The 25,485-nt window shown below is 40.3% G+C and overlaps 1 protein-coding gene across 11 annotated transcripts in view; it reads right to left on the minus strand.

Moving 5' to 3' along the window:
* LOC101938843 (solute carrier family 25 member 16) overlaps nucleotides 1-25,485 on the minus strand; it is a 66,475-nt gene that overhangs the window by 26,710 nt on the left and 14,280 nt on the right. For 7 of the 11 annotated variants that reach the window (XM_065553457.1, XM_065553456.1, XM_065553455.1 and 4 more), the window contains 7 exons: nucleotides 22,755-22,876; nucleotides 22,098-22,164; nucleotides 21,182-21,235; nucleotides 20,818-20,980; nucleotides 19,906-19,974; nucleotides 2,987-3,166; nucleotides 983-1,166 (listed from right to left, as the gene is read on the minus strand). In XM_065553457.1, the coding sequence (XP_065409529.1) occupies nucleotides 983-1,166; nucleotides 2,987-3,166; nucleotides 19,906-19,974; nucleotides 20,818-20,980; nucleotides 21,182-21,235; nucleotides 22,098-22,164; nucleotides 22,755-22,876 (839 nt within the window). Of the gene's footprint in view, nucleotides 1-982; nucleotides 1,167-2,986; nucleotides 3,167-4,257; nucleotides 4,482-10,441; nucleotides 12,284-19,905; nucleotides 19,975-20,817; nucleotides 20,981-21,181; nucleotides 21,236-22,097; nucleotides 22,165-22,754; nucleotides 22,877-25,485 lie in introns of those variants that run through there. The other 4 variants (XM_005297299.4, XM_065553460.1, XM_065553452.1 and 1 more) reach the window with 3 other exon arrangements.

Consider the following 25,485-nt stretch of genomic DNA (forward strand, 5'->3'; position numbering starts at 1 on the left):
CTTTTATATATTGATATATTGTAAGAAGACTTAAAGAGTGTAAGGTGTTTTTTCATGTGACTTATCAGGAATACATACACATATGGGCAACATAGGCATACATAGCAGTGATTTGAGTACCTATTAGCTTTCAAGAGTTTTAATTAAAAACCACAGAGATTTAGAAACCCATGAAAGCAGGAGCCTCTCCCAGGAGCTTCAGACCTTGCGAGAGCCCCTGCCCCCCTCCCACACACACACACACACACACACACACACACACTCCTTACCCCTCCCTGCTGGTTCAATACTTTCTGCAGGTAAGGCATTTTAGGATCTTCCCCTCTCTGCCAAACAGTCAGCCCCGCTCGACACCATGGTCCCCAGGAGGGAATTGCCACTGCATCCCAGAATGCATGGACCAGTCACCCCTATCCAAACAGCAGAACGGCACCGCCCCCAGCCCTTACATCCCTCCCCCACGCAGGCAGCAGCGGGCTCATTTCAGCACCCCCAACCCTTGAATGCTGCTGCCAGCAATAGGGACCAGCCTCTCCTCAGTCCACTGGAATGGAACCATGAACTCTCCCCACTCCTCTGCATTCAAATCAGGCTGCTTCCTCACCCATGCTACCTGGGAGGCAACAGGGAGAGAACAGGAAGATTTTCCCTGCTTTCAGTTCCTGCGCCTGGATCCAACCCTGGCTTGCAGCAGCCCGAAGCTGCAATTACAGGTAAAGTCCTGCTCAGCACACAAGGAATTTTCCAGTGAACTTGGCTGCAAAGCTCCACAAAGTCTCTGATAATGTGCAAACTAAGATTTTTCATAGGTTTATAACTTGGCCAAATTTCAGCAGATTTTCACATGAATGGCAAAAGGCACAGCCCAGACAAATGCCACTATCGGCCAATGTTCATGTCCCTGTTCCAAAGCATAGACTTTTTTCGATGTGATTTGTCACTAGTTTTAAAATGTTTTATATTCCATGGTTTCACCACTTACCCTGAACTTTTCACTCAGTACTGCTTTTCTCATACATCGAATACTATTTGATACTGTTGTGCCAGAAAGCAGCAAGTCTGGGTACAGAATTAGATATCCAGAGTCTCTATTTATTATCCAAGTACCAGAATGACAATCTCCTTCTAAGTGAATGATGTCTCCTGGAACTACTGGAACAGAATACCTGTAAAGTAATTACAAATTGCAATAACAATTTGCAAGACATAAGGATATACTGGAAATGAAGTTCATATTCCAAAAATCAGAGTAAACCATCCAATTTTTCAAGAAGTTAGCCTGGAGAATCCACTGAAAAATTAAATAAAAAGCAATTTACACTAGTAAAACAAGTACACCTCTACCCCCAATATAACGCAACCCGATATAACACGAATTCAGATATAACACGGTAAAGCAGCACTCCGGGTGGGCGGGGCTGCGCGCTCCGGCGAATCAAAGCAAGTTCAACATAACGTGGTTTCACCTATAACGCGGTAAGATTTTTTGGCTCCCGAGGGCAGCGTTATATCGGGGTAGAGGTGTATGATTTTCACTGACTGTTACAGAAACAGCATCTTTTAATATTTGTGAGAAAGCATGTTTCAAGATCAACTTAATTATGTACCAAAAAAACCTGCATTCAAAAATAAAAACAATGTAAAACTTTAGCGCCTACGAGTCCACTCAGTCCTACTTCTTGTTCAGCCAATTGCTCAGACAAGTTTGTTTACATTTCCTGGAGAAAATGCTGCCCGCTTCTTGTTTCAATGTCACTTGAAAGTGAAAACAGGTGTTTGTGTGGCAGTGTTGTAGCCGGTGTTGCAAGATATTTACGTGCCAGATGCACAAAGATTCATATGTCCCTTCATGCTTCACCATTCCAGGGGACATGCGTCCATGCTGATGACGGGTTTTGTTCGATAATGATCCAAAGCAGTAAGGACCAATGCATGTTCATTTTCATCATCTGAGTCAGATGCCACCAGCAGAAGGTTGATTTTCTTTTTTGGTGGTTCGGGTTCTGTAGTTTCTGCATCAAAATGTTGCTCTTTTAAGATTTCTGAAAGTATGTGCCACACCTCATCTCTCAAATTTTGGAAGGCACTTCAGAGAGTCTGAAACCTTGGGTTGAGTGCTGTACCTATTTTTAGAAATCTCACACTGGTCTTTGTGTTTTGTCAAATCTGCAGTGAAAAGGTTCTTAAAATGAACATGTGCTGGGTCCGAGACTCCTATAACATGAAATATATGGCAGAAGGTGGATAAAACAGAGTAGGAGACATACAATTCTCCCCCAAAGAGTTCAGTCACAAATTTAATTCACACATTATATTTTTAACGAGTGTCCTCAGCATGGAAGCATTGGTGGCCGAAGCACGAAGGGGTATATGAGCTTCTCGGCTCTATGAGCTAAGATGTGAAAAAATTATTTAAGTTATATCTGGCATGTAAATACCTTGCAATTCTGGCTACAAAAGTGCCATGCGAACACCTGTTCTCACTGGCAGATGACATTGTAAGCAAGAAGCTGGCAGTATTATCTCCCGCAAATGTAAACAAACTTGTTCCTCTGAGCAATTAGCTGAACAAGAAGTGAGTGGACTTGTAGGCGCTAAAGTTTTACATTGTTCTATTTTTGAATGCAGTTTTATTGTACATAATTCTACATTTGTAAGTTCATCTTTCATGATAAAAGAGACTGCACTAGAGTATTGTACGAGGTGAATTGAAAAAATACTATTTTTTTGTTGATTTACAGTGCAAATATTTGTAATAAAAATATAAAATTAGCACTGTACATTTTGTATTGTGTTGTAATTTAAATGAATATATTTGAAAATGTAAAAAACATCCAAAAATATTTAAATAAATGGAATTCCATTATTGTTTGATCAGTTGACACCCCTATAAAAAAACCCACCCTGAAGAGCATGCAGAGAACTAGTTCATCATCTAACACCACATCCCCATCACAGAAAATGTTTATATTTACATATCGGTTACCAGTCATTCTTTAGAATACACAGTTCTGTATCTTCAAGTGACTGAGAGGCTGTAATTGTCAGGTGTTTCTCAGGACCATCTTCATTTTTCTGTATTATGTTGACTCTTAATACACAGTATCTGTTGTTCAAACCTTTGCTGAGTGTTGTGTCACAGAAGTCAACTGCTCTCTTCTGAAAACTTAAGAAATGGTTGCATTAATATAGCCAAATACACAGTGGTGTTTGGAGGCCGTAGCCACTCCATATTTAAGTCTGAAGCAAGACTCCTAACGTAAAACAAGTTTTCATTCCTCTGCCACATCTTATCCCAAGGTAGAGTTTTTCTGGGAAACCTGGTTGAAAATAGAACAGGAGTACTTGTGGCACCTTAGAGACTAACAAATTTATTTGAGTATAAGCTTTCAACTCTGGAGCCTACATCAGCAACGCACTGGTTTAGGACAGCAGTTCTCAAACTATGAGCAGGACACCAAACTGGGTCACGATCCCATTTTAATGGGGTCACCATGGCTGACGTAGACTTGCTGGGATAGGCCTGGGGCTAAAGCCGAAGCCTGAGGGCTTCAGCTCTAAGTGGCGACAAGGCTCACTTTACAAGCCCCCTGCCTGAGGCTGAAACCCTTGGGCTTCGGCTTTGGACCCCCACCCCCAAGCGGCAGGCTCCAACTTTGGTTCCCCCTCCTGGGGTCATGTAGTAATTTCGTTGTCAGAAGGGCATCACAGTGCAATGAAGTTTGAGAACCGCTGGGATAGAAACTCCACATTCAATTTGTTCCAAGGAGGTTTTCGTCTTGTTTGAAAGAGGCTCCGTCCCTCCCACCCCAAAGACAGACCGGGGATCTCTGCAATGTGGCTCGCAGCCACCCCTTTCCTCAGTACAGAGACGCAGCCTGTAAGCTGGTTCCAGGAAACGATACTCCTTAGTTCCTACCAGAGAACAGCATGTTGGGACCACCGACCTCACATAGCCACCAGCCACAGTGAAAAAGCTCAGGCTACAATTGCAGCTGCTTTCCGAGCCGTTCCCCGGGCTCGGAATAACAGACCCCGGCGCGGGGCCGGTCCCCCGAGGTAAGGGCTCTCGGCACACGGCGCGGGGATCCCCGGAGCGAGGGTCCGGGACAATCGGGACACGGAGCGGAAAGGACGGGTCGGTCCCCGCAGCGAGAGGGCGGAGAGCGCCGGGGAGGCTGAGAAGGCGGCTGGCTCTGAGCCCCGCTCCTATTTCGAACAACGCGCGCTGTGGCGGCTCCCTCCCCCGGGCGGTACCTCTCCGGCGGGGCTAGCTCCTCACAGACACTTTTCTCCATCAGCTCCTCCAGCACCCGCCTCTCTTCCCACCCCAGCTCCATAGCGATGGCGGAAGCCGAGAGACCCGATACCGGGCGGAGAGGGGCGCACAAGTGGCGTGGGCGTGGTCATGGAGGCGCTCCCGCCCATGAATTAAAGTCCCGCCAGCTTGGAAGAGTCGCGCAGGCTCAGTAACGCCACGCTCAGCCCAGGGGCGGGACAGAAGTACCTGCCCGCGTGCTACAGGCTGGTGGGGGGACGGCGAGCGCGAGCGGCGCTCAGCCAATGGAAGGCCGGCCAGCGCAGCTAGCGGCTCGCGCAAGGCGCGTTGGCGGGAGGGGGCATCGCTCCCAGGTAGCAGGATGTGGTGCTTTGTCCCGAGTGCATCAGACGCGGGGGGAGCACGGGGTTAGCCCTGGGCGGGCCGGCCTGCCGGGGATCCGTAGAACGAGCAGCAGCCGGGCTAACGTTTTGAAAAGTGCCATGTGACTTTCAAGGGTCACTGTTCCGGAGACAATCCAGACAGACATTACAGCACATCTGCTCTGCCCGCGCCTAGCCTCAGGCTGCTACTGCCATCTCGTCTATAGTGCAGCTGGACATGTGGCACTGGTACCCGCCCCTTGCTGGTGTTATCCCTTTCCTAACGAGTCCCCAAACTGTTAGCTTTTTTGACTGTCACTTCATCTTCTTCCCAGCATAAGTAGTTAAGAAAAGTCCCTTTCTAGGCCACAGATTTCTGTATGTCTGTGGTTCAAAACCTTGAGTGTTGATTTCAGGGAAACAGTCTCAAACATCTGACACTGCATGATAATGGAAAGTGTCCCCTTTATTTCTGTGGCAAATGAGGGAGAAAAGGGGATTTTTTTTAATGAACATCATGTGCACTTCAGTTCATATGCTTGATACCCTACCTAGCTGCAAGAAGTCAAATCAAAGAAACCTGTAAGAGTGGAAACAGCAGCAAAGATAAGGTACAGTACTTTAAAAAAAAAAAGTATCAAAGGTACCCAAAGAAACAATAGGGAAACTATTAACTGGGGAATACTCACCTGCCTAACTCTAGCTGGGCTAGCCAAGATTATTCTTGCCAGGTCCAAATTTGGAATCCAAGGGTCTATTAAACCAAGTCCCCAGCCCAGGAAGGAAAGGGGCCTTAAGTAGATAAAAACAGGTGGAGATCAGTCTCTGAAGGAAAAAAAGGCAGCATGCTAGAGGGGCTGTCTGTCACTCCTAGTCCAGGACAAGGGATGGCTGAGCAGAGTGCAATTTACCCAACACTTCCAAGGGAAAAATAGCATAGGCAAGAACCAGGCCTTTCCTTGTTTTTTTCCCTGTTTGCTATGTACCTTTGGGTGAATAAACTATGTTTGTTTTGATAAAATTGTGTTATGTCACTTTAGTCAGTCATGGGTCACAGTCCCACAAAGAAATTTTATTGCTAATGGTAAGTACAATTGGGCCTGTCATGGTTACACAGTTGGGAAATAGGGGGGCTGCAACCCAGAGATCAGTCCAAAAGTGGTTGGATCCTGAGAAAGGTAAAGGAAGCCAAGCCTGTCACCTAAAGGGTGCACTCAGAAGGACTAAAAGAGCTGTAAAGTACAACTCATCCTGCAACAGTGATCATTTCACTCTGGCAGAATCTAAGCAGTGAGCTAACAATCCATGTCTCATTATCCCCCTGACCTTTTCCTTTCTCTAATGTAATATATGGCAGATGGTTGGAAATAGAACATTACACTTATTTTCAAAACAAATTGAAAAAAGTTAAGCTGTGTGGACTCCTTTAAGTTACACACCAGAGCTGCCTCAAGCTCCACCAAAGAGAGAGAGGGACAACTGCTGTTGGATTAACTTTAATTCACTATTTTGAAAAGAGTGAATAACAAGTATCAAATATCAATGGAAAAATGTTCTGTTGTGTGTTTGTATGTTTCTTATTGTACAATATCAGAACTGGTTATTATAGCATGGGATAGGCTATATTTTTTACATGTTTTTACTGTGTGCCTGGTTTACTTGGAATTTTGATTTAAGCTGTGTTTGACAAACATGGAGTAGGGATACACTGACCCAAAAAAAAACAATAAAAAAAAACCCACCAAGATTTATATGCATAGTGGAAGTGGGAATTAGTCTAATCTGTACATGATATATGGCCATGACTTTGCTAAAAAGCTATATGAAAACAATTTTAAACCCAGGGCACCCCACTACAGCTACTTTTTCACCATCATAAATTTAAATAAAAGTGTGAAATGGAGTTTGCTGTTAAAAAAAAAACAACCTTAAAAATAGGGCTGTTGATTAATTGCAGTTAACTCACATGATTAACTAAAAAAAAAAGTAATCGCGATGAATCAGTTTTAATCGCACGGTTAAACAATAGAAAACCAATTGAAATGTATTAAGTATTTTTGGATGTTTTTCTACATTTTCAAATATATTGATTTCAATTACAATACAGGTTACAAAGTGTACAGTGCTCACTTTTTTATTACAAATATCTGCATTGTAAAAATGATAAAAATGAAATAGTATTTTTTGATTCACCTCATACAAGTACTGTAATGCAGTATCTAGCGTGAAAGTGCAGCTTACAAATGTAGATTGTTTTTGTTATATAACTGCACTCAAAACAAAACAATATGAAACTTTAGAGCCTACAAGCCCACTCAGTCCTACTTCTTGTTCATCCAATCACTAAGACAAACAAGTTTGCTTACCTTTACGGGAGATAATGCTGCCCGCCTCTTATTTACAATGTCACTAGAAAGTAAGAACAAGCGTTCACATGGCACTTTTGTAGCCAGCATTGCAAAGTATTTAACGTGCCAGATAGCATGAAGGGGCATACGAACGCTTAGCCTTTGGCCACCATTCCAGAGGACATGCTTCCATGCTGATGGCGCTCGTTAAAAAAAAAGAGTTGATTAAATTTGTGACTAAACTCCTTGGGGGAGAATTATATCTCTCTTGCTGTTTTACCCGCATTCTGCCATATATTTAATGTTACAGCAGTCTCGGATGATGACCCACCACATGTTCATTTTAAGAACATTTTCACTGCAGATTTGACAAAAAGCAAAGAAGGTACCAATGTGAGATTTCTAAAAATAGCTACAGCACTCGACCCAAGGTTTAAGAATCTGAGGTGCCATCCAAAATCTGAGAGGGACAAGGTGTGGAGCATTCTTTCAGAAGTCTTAAAAGAGCAACACACTGATGCAGAAACTACAGAACACAAACCACCAAAAAAGAAAATCAACCTTCTGCTGGTGGCATCTGACTCAGATGATGAAAATGAACATGCGTCAGTCTGCACTACTTTGGATTGTTATTAAGCAGAACCCATCATCAGCATGGAAGTATGTCCTCTGGAATGGTGGCTGAAGCATGAAGGGACATGAATCTTTAGCACATCTGGCACGAAAATATCTTGCAACGCTGGCTACAAAAGTGCCATGCCAACGCCTGTTCGCACTTTCAGGTGACAAAGTAAACAAGAAGCAGGCAGCATTATCTCCTGCAAATTGTAACCAAACTTGTTTGTCTGAGCAATTGGCTGAACAAGTAGGAATGAGTGGACTTGTAGGCTCAAAAATAAAAATGTAAAACTTTAGAATGCAGTTATTTTTTGTACATAATTCTACATTTGTAAGTTCAACGTTCATGATAAAATGATTGCACTACAGTACTTGTATTAGGTGAATTGAAAAATATTATTTCTTTTGCTTTTTACAGAGTAAATATTTGTAATAAAAAATAAATTTAAAGTGAGCACTGTATACTTTCTATTCTGTGTTGTACTTGAAATCAATATATTTGAAAATGTAGAAAACATCCAAAAATATTTAAATATTATTAACAGTGCGATTAATCGTGATTCATTTTTTAATCACACAATTAATCACAATTATTTTTTTTAATTGCCTGAAAGCCTTACTAGAAAAATCAAACTTTCCACCACATTTTCCTTTGCTGAGCATGTAAAGAGAGAAATATGAAAGCATGTGGCTGATATGACTAAGGTAGTGATGGGACCTTGGCTGGAGCCAACTGATCTGTTCTTGAACTCTCTTTGGCTGAGACTGAAGCCCAGACCACAGAGTGATACGGGGTTGGGGAGAGGAAGGAAGACAAAGGAATTTAGGGAAAAGAGGGACTCACCTCTCCTAAAGAAAAATAGAAATATCTTTTTAGGGCAGGGGATAATAGGGAATGGACTCAATTCTCTTTCACACTTAAGTTTGTATAATTTTCCTCCTCCTGCTCTTGCTGTCTCACTGGTTTAGTGTTCATGACTGACTCCTTACTTTAGCTGCATAAGGGAGACTAACCTATTCAGAAAAAGGGGGGGGGGGGAAAGGAAGAGTTAAAAGAGATAAACCCAGGCACTTAAAAGAGAAATTCAAATCTCTTAACTTATCTTCTAGACAACAATACATTTCCTTTAAAAGTTGGGATTATTGGGTTAGCAAGACAAACCAGTTTTTAAATACGTTTTGTTTTAAACTATAAATACACTTTAAAAGTGTATTTTTATTCTGAAAAGTGAAACAGCAAAAATGGCACTATCTTACTAGATAGATCTGCTCTTTATATTCATTCAGAGTCATAGCTGCTTGTTTTAATAACAGTTTTTACTGCTTTTCACACCTGTTAACCCTGCATAGCCAAGACAACTAACAGGTTTCAGAGTAGCAGCCGTGTTAGTCTGTATCCGCAAAAAGAAGAACAGGAGTACTTGTGGCACTTTAGAGACTAACAAATGTATTAGAGCATAAGCTTTCGTGGACTACAGCCCACTTCTTCGGATGCATATAGAATGGAACATATATTGAGGAGATATATATACACACATACAGAGAGCATAAACAGGTGGGAGTTGTCTTACCAACTCTGAGAGGCCAATTAATTAAGAGAAAAAAAACTTTTGAAGTGATAATCAAGCTAGCCCAGTACAGACAGTTTGATAAGAAGTGTGAGAATCTGTACTGGGCTAGCTTGATTATCACTTCAAAAGTTTTTTTTCTCTTAATTAATTGGCCTCTCAGAGTTGGTAAGACAACTCCCACCTGTTTATGCTCTCTGTATGTGTGTATATATATCTCCTCAATATATGTTCCATTCTATATGCATCCGAAGAAGTGGGCTGTAGTCCACGAAAGCTTATGCTCTAATACATTTGTTAGTCTCTAAAGTGCCACAAGACAACTAAGTTAGATGCAAAAAAAAGCAGCAGTAGCAAGACAAAAGATGGGCAGCAAGGCATCTCGTCACAGGAATCAGGCAGCACTCCTTCCCTTCCCTTAGCGAAGGGGCTGGAATTGAACCTAGCTGAACACACCACTGGACTCTAACTTTGCTAACCTTTGACAACAAACTGACTGAGATTCAGTAGAGGGATGGGGGAAATGGTGTGTTAAAGTCCAATGGACTTTCACACTGGAAGGTGAGAAAACTGAGGCATAGGACTACTGCCCAAGATACTGTCGGATGCATGTTTTAATTATTTGCATACTTTTAAGTCAGTATTGCTGTGCCCTGTTCCCTCTGCCCTTAATACAAGTTTTCTTTGTTTTATACACAAACTTAGTGCTTGTGACGAGTGGGAAAGTATTGCCTATTAAGGGCGCCACAAGGAAGTATTTAGTTTTCCCAGATTTCTGGGTGTGGGCTCAGGTCAGTTTTGTTTTGTAATTTTAAAAGGAAACCCTAGACACTGAATGTGGCCCTTGTTGCTACTGACAATACCTGGGAATATGGTTATATTTTTGTGTCAGATTCTATTCCATCTTGTACAGCAGGATTATTTAAATTCTAATTATACCTATGCAAACCCACAGATGACAATGGGGCTTCACATGTGTTTATTAAAGACTGAATTTAGTCTGCAAAACCTTTATTACTGCAGTGATACTAAAATGGAAGAGAACTAAGTTTGAATCCTAGAGCCCCACTGACAAAGCTTGCAAGACTGAGTTAAAAAAACAAACAAACAAAAAAATAATCTCACAATGCTGTTTTTACAGAGTTGTTCTTCAGACTACAATTGCAATTTAAGTTTGCACATATACTTAGAAGGATCTCTTCAAGATCACAGATCACTAACACAATTAATTCTCCTTTAAATAAAACTAAAAGTCAGACCAAAATCTTAATTATAGTCACTTTTAATCAAGCATGACAATTTTATTTATGTTTACCTACAAGGGGAAATATAGTATAATTCCAGAAACATTCATTTCTATTGTCTGCAATATTTACAAATCATATAAAGATATTTCATTGTTATTCAAGGTTTTTTTAATAAAATAAATTCAAATACATCTCATTCTCTGCCAATAACACAGGTAAATATCAAAGAAATATATATTTTAATAAAATGAAAAAAATTCCAACCACAAAAGTTATTCTTGATGTATAAACTCAAATTCTAGGTTGTGGTCTTGTCAAAAATAAGTGATATTGATCATGAAATCACTAGTTTAGTTAATATATCCATTACCAGAACATCACTCAAAATATTTACAATCAATAAATAAACTTACATTACTTAAAGTAAATGACTGAAAGAATTATTCTAGTTTTACAGTTTCTTCAGCTAAGAAGGAGTTGTTTAAATTGAAATTGTACCAGTGTAAATCATGTATGAGCAGATCTGTTAAGTCATTTCCTACCTCAAGAAGAGCAGCAACGGTAGCAGAAAAAAACAACAGGGTAATAGTATACTGCACAGCCACCATAACGCACACACCCATTTTATATATTCATACTATAACTGTCCACAGTTGTAAACAAATTCCAGTACAGCCTTTATTTTCCCCTTCCCCAAAAAGTGTGCACATGGTCCAGACAGGTAAATGCTGCAGCATACACAATCTTGTCCCTACTTTCTCTTCCCTCACAACACAAAGACAAGGGGCTAACGTGACAAGGTGTAGAGTGCCCTCAACTTCCAGAAAATTGACTTGAGGGCATTCAACACCTTACAAAATGGTATGCAATATCTTGCAGGATTGGGCCCAGAGACCTAACAATTGTTATTGTAATGTAGGAATTTTCATTTATCAGATCCTATTTTAAGTTAATAGCATACTTAGTAATAGCATTGTTTTTAAAAAATAACAAGCAAAGTTATTGACTTCCAAATCACAAGATTCTGATTTTAAATTCATCTCATTACTAGTATTTATTGTAACAGTTGAAGAGTTTCATATGTCTTGAAATGTTTATCAATCAGAAGATACAGACCATTAATTTCTTTAATTGTACACAAACAATTCATATGCAATAAAATAGAGCAACCCTTAGATTGTGGGCTACCAAGTTCTACTTTTACAGAATCTCACAAGCAAGTGAAAATTAGGTTCATTTTATTCAAGTTAATTTAATCTTATTTATTTAAGAAAATTAGATGCTTAACTTCTGGGTTAACAAGCAATACAATGATAAATAATATTAAAATCCTGGAATGACATCATAAAGCTAAACAGCAAACAGTTTGAAACCCGTATCAAAATCTAGTTCATTTCCATGTAACTGTGACGGTTGTAAATTATATAATTTATTTGTATTAACCTAATGGAGCCTACAGGTACAAGTGCAAAGAGTTGGTTATAGCTAGCTAATGTCCATGTTAGGCAATTTCCTGTTCTGACTCCAAAAGGTTCTATTACCCCATGCTTTTTTTTTTTTTTTTTTTTTTTGGCAAATAAAATTAAGTACTAAAATTCCAATAGTTCACAGTGACAGATTAAATTTCCCATTTCAAGTAATTTACTCACAAACATAACATGAAGACGGATACTGTAGTTTTTCAGTGAAGTTTAAGAAAAAAATTTAGTTGAGGTGTAACAACTGTCTCATAAACTCATATGTGGTAAAAGCCACAGCCTGGGACGGTATACAACGAATATAATTCAGAGATAAACCGCGGTATAATCCTCTTCGTATTCCATGGTGCCTATATACATACTTCAGTGTCTGCACCATTGTACTGAAAAGATAAAAAGAATCCAAGCCCTTATGCAATACATAGATTTATTTAATATTGAAAATCATTTTCTTAAATACAAGGCATTTCATGTGACTTTTTTTTTTTAAAGGGATAGCTAATGAAAGTCATGTGACCACTCAAGCTATCTGAGCTTCTCAAAGGTTTCTCTGTTATCCTCCCAGTGCCACTGTGAGGTATGTAAGCATTACCCTATTTTACAAAGGCAGAGAAAAATTAAAGGCTTGTCTACACGGGTGCACCTCAAAGCGCACTGTAGAACTTTGCGCATGCTAACAAGGTCCACATGGCCAGTTAATGCATGGCAAGCTGGTGTGTTGCAGATTTTCGCCTAGCTTACTGCATGCTAACTTTCTGTGCAGACAAGCCCTAGCTGATGTCACACAGGAAATCTGTAGCAGAGCCATGATTAGAACGCAGATCTGAGCCTCAGTCCAGTGCCTTAGTGTGTGTTTGTGGTGGGCTTGCTGCTTGACTGAAATATTCCGTGTGGTCTGTTTGTTTCGGGGCCTGTGTGCTGAGCCTAGCGGCCTTCTAGGCAAGCCTGAGAGCTTCTTTAAGGCTTTGATCCTTAAGCCCTTTAGCACTCATCAACCCTTAACCTGAGGGTGGGGCTACTCAGGAAGACCAGGGCTTTAAAAAGCCCGCTCCTAAGCGACCAGAGGAGCTAGTGAACAGGAGTGGCTAACAGGGGGGTTTTGCGAGGGAGTTTAAAGGGGGAGCATGAGGGGAAAGCTAAATACACTTAACATTCTTTAAACTTATAGCCAAAAACACCCCCTGATAAAAACAAAACATCAACAAAGGAACAAGTTGCAGGAGTAAAAAGAGAATGCAGGCAGAAGTCCAGCAACAGAGTGGGGGCTATCCAGTTTATGGGCAGGTGGCGTATGTGTGCATTCGGTGCAAGGAACTCCTGGCCCTCAGAGACTGTGTACGGACCAATGGCTGAACTGGAGGAGCTAAGGGAGACACAGAGGTACATATATGAGACTTTCTGGGACAGAGTAGAACGGTCCCACTCCCGGTTTGACAGCCTCTGTGCTGTTGAGGAGGATGAAAGTCTCAGGGAAGAGAACATCCAACTGGAGCAGAGGGAAATGATCCCATAGTTGGGACCCTCCTGCCAGATGATATCGTTGTATTCTCTCACAGTGAGGATACCTCTCTGGGTGAGGGAACTCCAGTTATGGGGAAGAGACAGGTAATAATTATGGGGATTCAATCATTAAAAACACAGATAGCTGGGTTTGCAATGACCGGGAGAACCTACTAGAATTCTTTGAGGGGGTCAACAAGCATGTGGACAAGGGGGATCCAGTGGATATAGTATACTTAGATTTTCAGAAAGCCTTTGAAGAGGTCCCTCACCAAAGGCTCTTAAGCAAAGTAAGCTGTCATGGAGTAAGAGGGAAGGTCCTCTCGTGGATTGGTAACTGGTTAAAAGATAGGAAACAAAGGGTAGGAATAAATGGTCAGTTTTCAGAATGGAGAGAGGTAAATAGGGGTGTCCCCCAGAAGTCTGTACTGGGACCAGACCTATTCAATGTATTCAGAAATAATCTAGAAAAAGGGGTAAACAGTGAGGTGGCAAAATTTGCAGATGATACAAAACTACTCAAGATAGTTAAGTCCCTAGCAGACTGCAAAGAGATACAAAAGGATCTCTCAAAACTGGGTGACTAGGGCAACAAACTGGCAGATGAAATTCAATGTTGATAAATGCAAAGTAATGCACATTGAAAAACAATCCCAACTATACATATGCAATGATGGGGGTCTAAATTAGCTTGTTACCACTCAAGAAAGATCTTGGAGTCACTGTGGATAATTCTCTGAAAACATCTACTCAGTGTGCAGCGGCAGTCCAAATAGCGAACAGAATATTGGGAATCATTAAGAAAGGGATAGGTAAGACAGAAAATATCATATTGCCTCTATATAAATCCACGGTATGCCCACATCTTGAATAGTGCGTGCAGATCTGGTCGCCCCATCTCAAAAAAAGATATATTGGAATTGGAAAAGGTTCAGAAAAGAGCAACAAAAATGATTTGGGGTATGGAATGACTTTCATATGAGGAGAGATTAATAAGACTGGGACTTTTCAGCTTGGAAAAGAGACAACTAAGGGGGGATATGATAGAGGTCTATAAAATCATGACTGGTGTGAAGAAAGTAAATAATGAAGTGTTATTTACTTCTTCTCATAACACATGAACTAGGGGTCACCAAATGAAATTAATAGGCAGCAGGTTTAAAACAAACAAAAGGAAGTATTTTTTCACACAACCTAGTCAACCTGTGGAACTCCTTGCCAGTGGAGGTTGTGAAGGCCAAGACTATCACAGGGTTCAAAAAAGAACTAGGTAAGTTCACGGAGGATAAGTCCATCAATGGCTATTAGCCAGGATGGGTAGCAATGGTGTCCCTAGCCTCTGCCAGAAGCTGGGAATGGGCAACAAGGAATGGATCACTTGATGATTACCTCTTCTGTTCATTCCCTCTGGGGCACCTGGCATTGGCCACTGACAAAAGACAGGATATTGGGCTAGATGGACCTTTTGTCCGATCCAGTATGGCCATTCTTATGTTAACCATAAGACCATCCCCTTCTCTTTAAGGCTCAAGTTTTGGAACACATTCTGTATTTCAGACTCTGCACTAAGATGAATTTCCAAACTTTATCTCTGAAAAGAGTACTAGCTGCACAATTTTTATAAATAGCCTGTTTTAACTGATAAGTGAAGCAGTATATGCAATTAGATCTGCAGATAACTGTTTTTCCTCTTTCTGAACATAACATAAGAACAGCCTACTGGGTCAGACCAAAGGTCCATCAAATGCTATAGTGTTGGGCCGCTGTGGAGTTTTCCCCGACACAGGGATGTTAAATTTAATTATATTATGGTCACTATTACCAAGCAGTCCAGCTATATTCATCTTTTGGACCTGATCCTGTGCTCCATATAGGACTAAATCAAGAATTGCCTCTCCTCTTGTGGGTTCCAGGACTAGCTGATCCAAGAAGCAGTCATTTAAGGTGTCAAGAAACTTTATCTCAGCATCCCTTCCTGAGGTGATATGTACTCAGTCAATATGGGGATAGTTGAAATCCCTCATTATTATTATTGAGGGTTTTTTTTATTTTAATAGCCTCTCTAATCTCCCTGAGCATTTCAGAGTCATTAACATCATCCTGGTCAAGTGGTCTGTAATATAGCCCTACTGCTATATTCTTATTTTTCAAGCATGGAATTACTATCCATAGAGATTCTATAGTACAATTTAGTTCATTTAAGATTTTTACTTAATTTGATTCTACGCTTTCTTTCACATATAGTGCCACTTCACCACCAGCACAACCTGTTCTGTCCTTCTGATATATTTTCTACCCTGGTATTACTGTGTCCTATTGATTATCCTCATTCCACCAGGTTGTGTGATGCCTATTATACCAATACTTGACACTCTAGTTCACCCATCTTACTATTTAGACTTCTAGCACTGGTATATAAGCATTTTAAAAACTTGTCATTTTTTGGCTGTGCCCTATTGCATGACGTAATTGAATGGGACTTTTTTTCATTTGACTGTTTCTCATCAGATCCTCCCTATATTTTATCATTTTCCATCCTCTCTTACTTATTAGGACATAGGGAATCTCCATTTATAGATCCTCCCCTAAGGGATGTCCGAGCCACATGTTCCTCTGCACCTGTCGGTTTTACCCCAGCCCTTAGTTTAAAAACTGTTCTACGACCTTTTTATCTGGTTCCGTTTTGGTTTAGGTGGAGCCCATCCTTCCTGTATAGGCTCCCCCTCTCCCAAAAGCTTCCCCAGTTCCTAATAAAACTAAACCCCTCCTCCCTACACCATCGTCTCATCCACGCATTGAGACCCTGCAGTTCTGCTTGTCTAACTGGCCCTGCGCGTGGAACTGGATGCATTTCAGAAAATGCTACCATGGAGGTCCTGGACTTCAATCTCTTACCTAGCAGCCTAAATTTGGCCTCCATGACCTCTCGCCTATCCTTCCACATGTCGCTGGTACCTACATGTACCATGACCACCGGCTCCTCCCCAGCACTACACATAAGCCTATCTAGATATCTCGAGAGATCCGCAACCTTCGCACCAGGCAGGCAAGTCACCGTGCGGTTCTCCCGATCGTCGCAAACCCAGCTATCTAGGTTTCTAATGATCGAATCACCCATTGCTAATACCTGTCTCTTCCTAATAACTGGAGTTCTTACAGAAGTGAAGAAACTAGTAATTATCAACAGAGGGTAAAATATAGGGACCAAAAAAAAGTAAGTATTGTCGTAGAGATCTGCAAGATGGCTCAGCATTCACGGGCTACCAAAGAAATTATTCCCTGAACACATCTCCCATAATCCTCCAAACTTGAGGTCTTTTACTTCCTCTTTTTCCCCATGCTCAAATACCAACATTATGACCACTGTCCATCCATCCTGGGAGTCAGAGATATGGACTCCTCCAAAATACCAACTTAGTAGGGATACTGAGTGTAAGACCTAGTGTCTTTAGAATGGTTAGTTCCTGCAAGACCAAGAAGCAAGAGATCACCAAACCAGTAATCAGACCTTTTATATAAAAAGAACTAAAAAGATTGATGTTTATATAACTGAATAGAAAATTAATGGATTTCAACTTCCATTTGTTCCATGCAAATTAATGCTAGTTCTTGGTAAAAGTGTGACTTTAATAACATTTGAACAATGTTCTATTATGGAGTTTTCACTTAGTGTTACCAAAGTGCACTATGGAAGAGCCTGAGATATTTGATCTTAGACTGTTTACACAGCAATGTAAGCCTAGGGTTCGTGGAACTCAAATCAGCTGACCTGCGTCAGAGAACCCTGGACTTGAGCATCTACATTGCATTTTAACCCTAGGTTAAGAATTTTCTGACCCATGCTCAAACCTAGGGTGCTGGCGTCCATACTGCAGTGCACAGACCTGAGTCAAAGTAAACATATCCCAAAATGCCTAGTGCCCCTCTCCCCTCGATGTCAACACTCTAGCTCTAGGAACATAGTGCACTGTGGGAAATCTCTACTGCTCCCAGTTTCCTAACTGTGGAGGTGCTATTGTTGTGACTCAGGAGCCCATAAGGAGCACACGAGTACATGAACTGCATAATTAGCTCGTTTGGTGGTTGTTTCAGTAGAAAAAAAAAATGCAGTTTGAGACGGCATCTGAGAACTGTGCTCTTCACCTTTAGGCTGATTCACATTGGTGGGAAAAGGTTCTGAGGATAACTAGAACGTCAGCCTCTAGAGTTACTAAACTATTGAAATAAAACTTTGCAATACTTAATTTTTAGAATAGAATGTTCAATGAAGAATACTTTTGTTTGTTTTGACGTTTGACAGAAAATGTAGGTTTCAGAGGAAAAAACACACACTCACCCCACTCACCTGGGGGCTGCTGGCTGCAGAAGGCTGAAGTGCATCCCCAGGCCTTGGGGTGCAATCTGCTGCAGCACCCCTCGGGGATCCTTTGTTTTATAGGATCAAATACTGAAGGCCTGGTTTCAGTCCTTGCTCAGATATAAGTCTTATTTCCTTCAACAGGAATATCCACACGAATAAGACAAGCAGGATTTGATCCTACGTATTATCTTTACGGGGTTGGAACCATCTCTGATAGCTCACTCTCCTAGGCTAAAGAAAATCTTGCATTTCTCTAAATAGCATTCTTTACTTTTTGCTGTCCAATAGTCCTACTTCTTATAACTTGGCCCAAGTGTTTGGGGGCTGGGAGAGGATTGGTTCAAATGCATTAAATAGAAATTTAGCATGGATATAAAAGCTGGTGTGTTTTTATTGTTTTCTTTAATACAGTATCAAAGCCTCAGTGACTCAACTGGGAATGGAAAAGTTATATAACTGAATCACTCACCCCATTCCCTAGTCCTCCTCCTCCTTTCTGCTTCACAAGTGCCAAAATCCTGGCTCTGTGTGGACTATGGCAACTATATTTTAAACCTGAAAATTAATCCAGCTCAGAGCAGGATTAGCTGCCAATGAAGCATCAGAATGCCAACCTGGCACAATGCCAACATGTTTTTAATTCCTTTTTCTCATTCCAGATATGTTCCTTTTTTAACTTCAGTCAAGGGCAATGTCCTGAGGATCCCTTATCACTGTCCCTCATGCACATGGAGAGGCTGGGATAAGGGATGCTTGGGAGGCTGCCATGAAGTTTTGGGGCTCACTCCCACTGGCTACCCTTACAGAGCACACTGCCCAAATGCCAGTGCACATGCAGCATCAGGGAGAGCAGGGGAGGCCGAGAGCAAGGGCCAGAGAGTGGAGCAGGGACCAAGTGGCTGCCTTGAAGGGAGGCAGAGAGGCAGAGCTCTTGGCTCAGCATGGCCGGGGGAGGAACGACCCCCAACATGCTGATGGCTCGTAGCCGCCTCCTGCCTGGCGGCTTTGCTCCCCGCTCCAGGAAAACTCTGCACAGCAGCGAGGACGAGCCAGAACTGTGGCAGCGAGAGGAGCAGGAACAGGAAGCACGCTCCCAAGCAGTAATGGTACTTCTGGTCACTTTGCGGACTACATGCAGCGCTGCTCCTCTGGGACTCCCATCCGAAGGACTTCTGGGACTGGAGTCAAGTCAGGGCCTCATGCATACATGAAAGCAATAGGGTCTAGGTCACAGTTTAACATGGGCTCAGCACATTTTCAGTGTGAATGCAAAGGGGGTTTGGCTTGAGCCCAGGCTCAGCCCTAGGCCTAAATTGCTGTGTAGATATACCCTCAGTGTCCAACTATAACTGCATTGTGAATCAGTACTGTGGTTACAAGAAAGTGAAAGTAAACAAGAAAAAAATAATCATTCACATTGGGGCCTGATCCTGCACCATTTAAGACAATGGAAGTTGGTGACACAATGGTCCCCTGCACTCCTGCCTTGAGTGCCAGGGACTGGACTACAAGACCCCTCGAGATCCCTTCTAGTCCTATGATTCTAGGGCTATGTCTACACTACCGCGGTAAGTTGACCTACGCTACCAACTCCAGCTACATGAACAACGTAGCTGGAGTCGGCGTACCTTAGGTCAAGTTACCGCGGGGTCTACATGAGAAAATCTCCCATTGACTTACCTTACTCTTCTCGTCGGGGTAGGCTGGAGAGCGATCTGCAGTTGATTTAGCGGGTCTTTTGTAGACCCGCTAAGTCAACCGCCGGTGGATCGATCTCAGAGTATTGATCCCGGCTATAGCGTAGACCTGCCCTGAGATTCAACAGAAGCAGGATTAGGCCCTTGGAGCCTATTTATGCCAAGTGAAGCTGTAGTAAATTGAAGCCTAACACAAAGAACTTCAACAATAAAGATCTCATATTAGCAGAATTAATTTCTGTGATTTTTAAAAGAGATCACAATAAAGAAAAAAACAGTTTCCCTCTCAGTTAAGAGCATAGAAACGTATTACCATCTCCGCAAGTCGAAAATATGAAGGAATCTATAGCACAGTAGATCATGTATTAGTTTTAAACTAAGAGGTTTACTTATACATTTAAGAATTCAGCTACTACAGTTGAAAAGGATGTTATAATAAAATGCTTACAGGCACTTGTCAGCATCTGGAAGAGCCGCTCCTAACTGCATTCGCCTACGAGTTACATCAAGTGGATATCTAAAGAAGAGATTTGGGGCTTTTTTAAAAGCATTTTAACTACTTGCATGACAAATATATAAAGAAAATTCCATTTGAAATCTCATAGTTCCCTTTACAGTGAGTGAAGGATCAAACTCAGTGCCCAATACAGCTGAAAGTTCTCCAAGAAGGGAGACTTCCCCCATCACAACTAAAAACAGTGAATCAGATATCTTAATATATTCCATTAGGCACAAGTAAAGAAGATACATGAAGATCAGACAGAGCATAAAACAGTTTGTGTAAAACAGAATGTAGGGGGGAAGACAATGGCATTAAAAATAAAACTCACCTTTAAAGAATCAACAGAAATGCATGTGTGACATTTGTAAGTAACTAGTTTAGAAAAAACTAAATGCCAAATAAATAAATCCAACCAATTCACCTGCTTCTGGGCCATGGAGAAAATCTGACAAAGGCAGTGAGTAGAGAAGGAAGGGGAAATAAAAATAAACTATGCCAAATACAGTAACAAATATATATTTGTAGCTATGATTTTGTTTTAAAATGAATTGGTATAAAACAACTCCAACTCTAGGTAAGCTTCTAATTTACCTTAGTGGAAATTTGTCAGAATAAAGACAGCAGGATTTGGTCTGATACATATACTTTTAAAGATCTTCAAAATTAAAACACATTTAGAAAGTGAAGTACCATGAAGTCAGTGCATTCTAGTTTCTGGCTATCAGCTAAACAAATCTTAACTCTGAAATATTACATCTAAGAAAAATTCTTAATCCAAGATAGCATATAATTTCTTCAATAAGAAATTGCAGCTAAACCCCCCTAAAACAAACAAACACAAACCCCACCAAAACTTACGAGATTGTCTGTGCTATTGCTCCAGCCATGCCACCATATAGCAAGCTTACATGCGTTTTCAAAACTAAGACTTCAGGATTATCTAATGAAGGCCTTCCAAGCAGGTTAGGTGCTTGGGCAAGTCCAATGCTCTTTAAGGTACTAAAGGTAAAAAACGAAAAACCTGAAAGAGAAAAATGTAATTTTATGTAGACTTTAAGAAACAGCAAGTTTCTTAGTGATACGCATAATCTTTGTAACATAAGACAGTAATCACACACTGAATTATTTAATTCCTGATTCTTTACGAGGTTTTTATTAAATACTGTGAAAGAGAGGAAAGTTACATACAATACAAATATTACATGTTTATCCAATAGCAAACCTAAGTGTGGTCTAGGAGTCAGCTTGTTGTAATTTGCAACGTGTTGAGAAGACACTGGAAAAAAGTGTGGCATTAATTTTAAGAATTAGTTTTTGTACTATACATGCAATGGAAGTGTGCATACAATAATACTTGGCAATTGTCTTGTAACTTCTAACCAACAATCTTAAAACACTTTGAAAAAAGTGATTTTTAATTTAACATAAAGAACAGGAGTACTTGTGGCACCTTGGAGACATTTGTCTCTAATGAGAGTGTGCTACACACACAGTTGAAGACACAGTAGCCCACGAAAGCTTATGCTCAAATAAATTTGTTAGTCTCTAAGGTGCCACAAGTACTCCTGTTCTTTTTGCGGATACAGACTAACACGGCTGCTACTCTGAAACCTTAATTTAACATGTTATAGTTACAAGTAACACCTAAGATTAATATAATTTCTTTCAATTAGACAAAAAAATCTCTTATCTTTTCAGTTTATTTACTTCATTCGAGAACAGAGAGTCAGTTTCATTGTTTCCCCTTTATAGTCTCCTTAGTTTGTGTGGGCCTTTCACACAGCAACTGCAGCCAGATTGGCCAGGTTTAGGAACAGGTCCTACACCTTTTTCCATCGGAGAAGTTTTAGGGGTGGGGAGGGAGAGAGAACCCAGTCACTGGCCCCTCACATCTCAGAAAGGTCACTTAGGGATTTTCACTAGTGGTATAAGTTACAGCAGCTATTCTAACTTGCACTGATCATCATCATAAGCTGATCTACCATAACATCAGGAAGCTGCAAATGACTCCCTGCAGTTTGCCCTTTCCATTCTGTCCAAGCAGAAATTTAGCCCTTCAGTTTAACAGAAGCTAATACAAATTTTGCAAATACAACTGAGATGCGTGTAGAATGCTGGCAACAATATTTTTAACTTACCTGCATAAGGAGCCATTCCTACAACTGTAGGCATCAGTCCTCTGTAAAATCCAATGAAACCTCCTTCCTTTTGAAGGAAAAATAAAAATACAAACAAATTCTTGACAAATAAAATTATAAATAGTTAGATTATTATGGAACTGACTGTACTGATAACAAGTCGTTTGTATGACACTGCTAGCCAGGCAATGAGGTATTAATATTAACCTCATCTTCCTCTTCCTCAGATGCTGAGAGGAGGTACTATAAATTGGCTGCTTAGGAGACAGAGCGGAGAAGGCAGGATGTTCCTACACCCAAGATCACAAAGTAGGGAGATGATTTCCAATACACACAAATAAGTATGTTTGCTTTCCTCCCCCTGTTATAAATATTATTCTCGGAGGCAAAAACCTCAGGAGTATATACCACTGCTAATCCACTCTTAGTCCCAATTTGTTGTCCTCTGCCATTTACACCAGCTTGAGCCGCCCTCCACCAGCTTGAGTAAAAGGGGAGCATCCAGACCCTTTTGTAAAATGAGAGTGTGCTACACACACAGTCGAAGACAAATTCACATTAGTTTCCATCAGGTCATTAAATAGTGTTGCACAGCATTAAAAAAAATATAAACAACACATTTTTCTTTAACAAATATGGAAGGAGAAAATGAAATACCTTTGTATAAATAGTCTTGAATGCATGAATAATTCCTGTGTACTTGTGCTCCCCTTTTACTTGGAATGCCAGACGTGCTCTTACCATATCAAGAGGGTAAGTACAAATGACTGCTGTTATACCTATAATAAAAAAAGAACACCACCACATACCTTAATTGATCTTAGATAGTTTTAAGCAACAAAGGATCCTTTCAAGGCAAACAATTAATATATGGATGTGTATCAACAACTTTTTAAAAGTCAAATTTAAAAGTCTACCTTTAATCAAAGGCTAAGAGAACAAAACTTAGCCATGCAGGGAGTATTTACATTTGTAGCCATCAGCACTAATAGGAGCTATGCAACTAAACCTCAATCCTGCAATGGCTTATGTTACTAACTGTACTCATATGAATAACCCCATTGGAGTCAGTGGGACTACTCACCTGCATGAATAGTGAGTAAATCTAGTGAGTAAATCTTTGTAGGATCAGGGACATAGGACCTAATCCTGCCATACTTAAATATTCAAACATTAAATGAGAAAGCATCCCAGACTTATACATTTAAATTTCCAAAAAGTGATGCTAGAAAAAATAACAATACAATCGCTATATATTTATCAGTGTATAGTTAAATGGTATCAGAACACACTGAAGATATTCTAAATGAAAACTTAAAATAAGGCTATAATAATAGTTTTAATTTATGTTGATATTGAATGTTTTTCTAATCTTTCTGTTTACTCTTAGCTGAATGACAATAAATTAGTTAATGCCACATTGTTTACAGAGCCAGATTCTGTGGTCCTTAATTATGCATTCAGCACTTAATTGTAGAAGTAGCCCATTTGAAGTCAGTGTTGTGTGAATAAATGCTATGTACATGATTAAGGGTTGTAAATCTGACCAAGTGTTATTGTAGCACTACTGACATGCCCTGCAGTTAACCTATATCATCACTTCCATTATAAATCTCTATATCTGTATTTTTCTTTGGTTAGACTTCATAAGATGATATTTACTTGGACAATAGAAATCTGAAGATCTACCATCATGCTGCTCCAAATTTGCATAGCGACTTAGATGTTGCTATTTTGGGGGCAGATCACAAACAGAACATAAATTAAAATAATGACAGTCCTCACTAACATCATCATTTAAATAATTTGCTTCTCTCTACCACTAAGCTATGAGGTAGATAGTAACCCATGAATTGTTTACAAGGAACATGGAGGGAAAACTAAAATCACTTCTAAATATCTGAGATTGCTGTAGTTTCCCCCTCCCCCATCCCATCCCCATTTTACAATTATAACCCAGGAAGCAAAGAAGATTCAATTAAGGTAAGGATATGTTATATAATGTTAATATTCTCGTCACTACCCACCTACACACAATCAAGAAACATTTAGAGTATAAAAGAAAAAAACACAATGTAAGGGACAAAGATGGCAGTAAAGTGGGAGAAGAGGAAGATAAAACAAACAATTACAAAGTATGAAATTCTGTCTTGTTACACTTCTCTTCTACTCCATCCTACAACTACTGTCCAGTATACAGGGCAGACAGAGCAACCAGCATCCAAAAAAGAGGCAGGCTCATCATACTGCAGTTTTTAAACTCAAACACAAACTTGCAGAACAGAACCTTGTTAGAATGGAAAATGAGACTATACTGACACATTACAGGCACCAAGGGACCATGTTTCAGCCCCTTCAGTCTAAGCAGAGAGAATCTAACAAATACCCTCTTAACTTGTTCTGGAAGGGAGCAAAGGCAGCAAGCCAAATATTTTGCCATAATGGATTTGAGGTTCTCATGGAGGTTTGAAAACAAGATGAGCCCATACTCATTAGGTGTACTAAATTCCTTAGTCCAGGCCTAACAAAATTCAAGGACATATTTGCCATCCAGTGAGTAAAACTTCTTTTTCCAAAGTAGGATTCAGTTACAACGAAAACCACTGAAAGGTAAGTGAAATACATTGCAGTATTACTCAGGGTCTCAGAGGAACTATAAAATCCAGGCAATCTTGGAATCTCCTCTTCAGACTATTAAAAAATATATTTAAATCTTTATTTTCAGTTGGGAAAGGTAGAAAGCACATTCAGATATATTATTGGCAGAATCAGATTTATTACAATAAGTATTTAATTTTACAGAAGGCCTCTATTTAGCATCTTAGAAGCATAGGTGTTGATGATCTTGAGATTAGAATGCTCAAAGAAGGGGCATTTTCTTGTTGCAACTTTGCGGCCAAGTTTTATGAAATCTTCAGGTTACAAAGGACAGTAGTTAAGCTTCCACTCCCCAACCTATGAAGGAACTGAACCATCAGAAGCAAAACTCGGGTGTTCATCTTTGGTGACATCCCAGTGACAAAAATCAGTAATTATTTCCTTTCAGGGAAAAAAAACAAACACAAATTCATACGGTTTTCTGCAGGAACCACTCACTCCTGCTAAACAAATCAACATTTAAATTAACTTGCCATAGCAGATAAATAAGTCCTGAAGGGGGGGAACAAGCTTCTACACATTGGCAGAAGACTGGCTTCCTCTTGGAACTGCATACTCGTAGTGATATCATGAGTATATAGGCACCATCATCTTTCTATACATTACCAGAACAAGGTGACTTCTCCAGAGAAGTTTCTTCAAATTGTAGTAAGCTGAATGAAACTTTCCAACTGAGCTTGTAAAGAATCCACAGACTGGTTCTCCATCTCAGAAAGCTGACATTGGTCAT

Source organism: Chrysemys picta, chromosome 7 (genome assembly GCF_011386835.1).
Source record: "Chrysemys picta bellii isolate R12L10 chromosome 7, ASM1138683v2, whole genome shotgun sequence".
In the NCBI taxonomy this organism is placed as follows: Eukaryota; Metazoa; Chordata; order Testudines; family Emydidae; genus Chrysemys; species Chrysemys picta.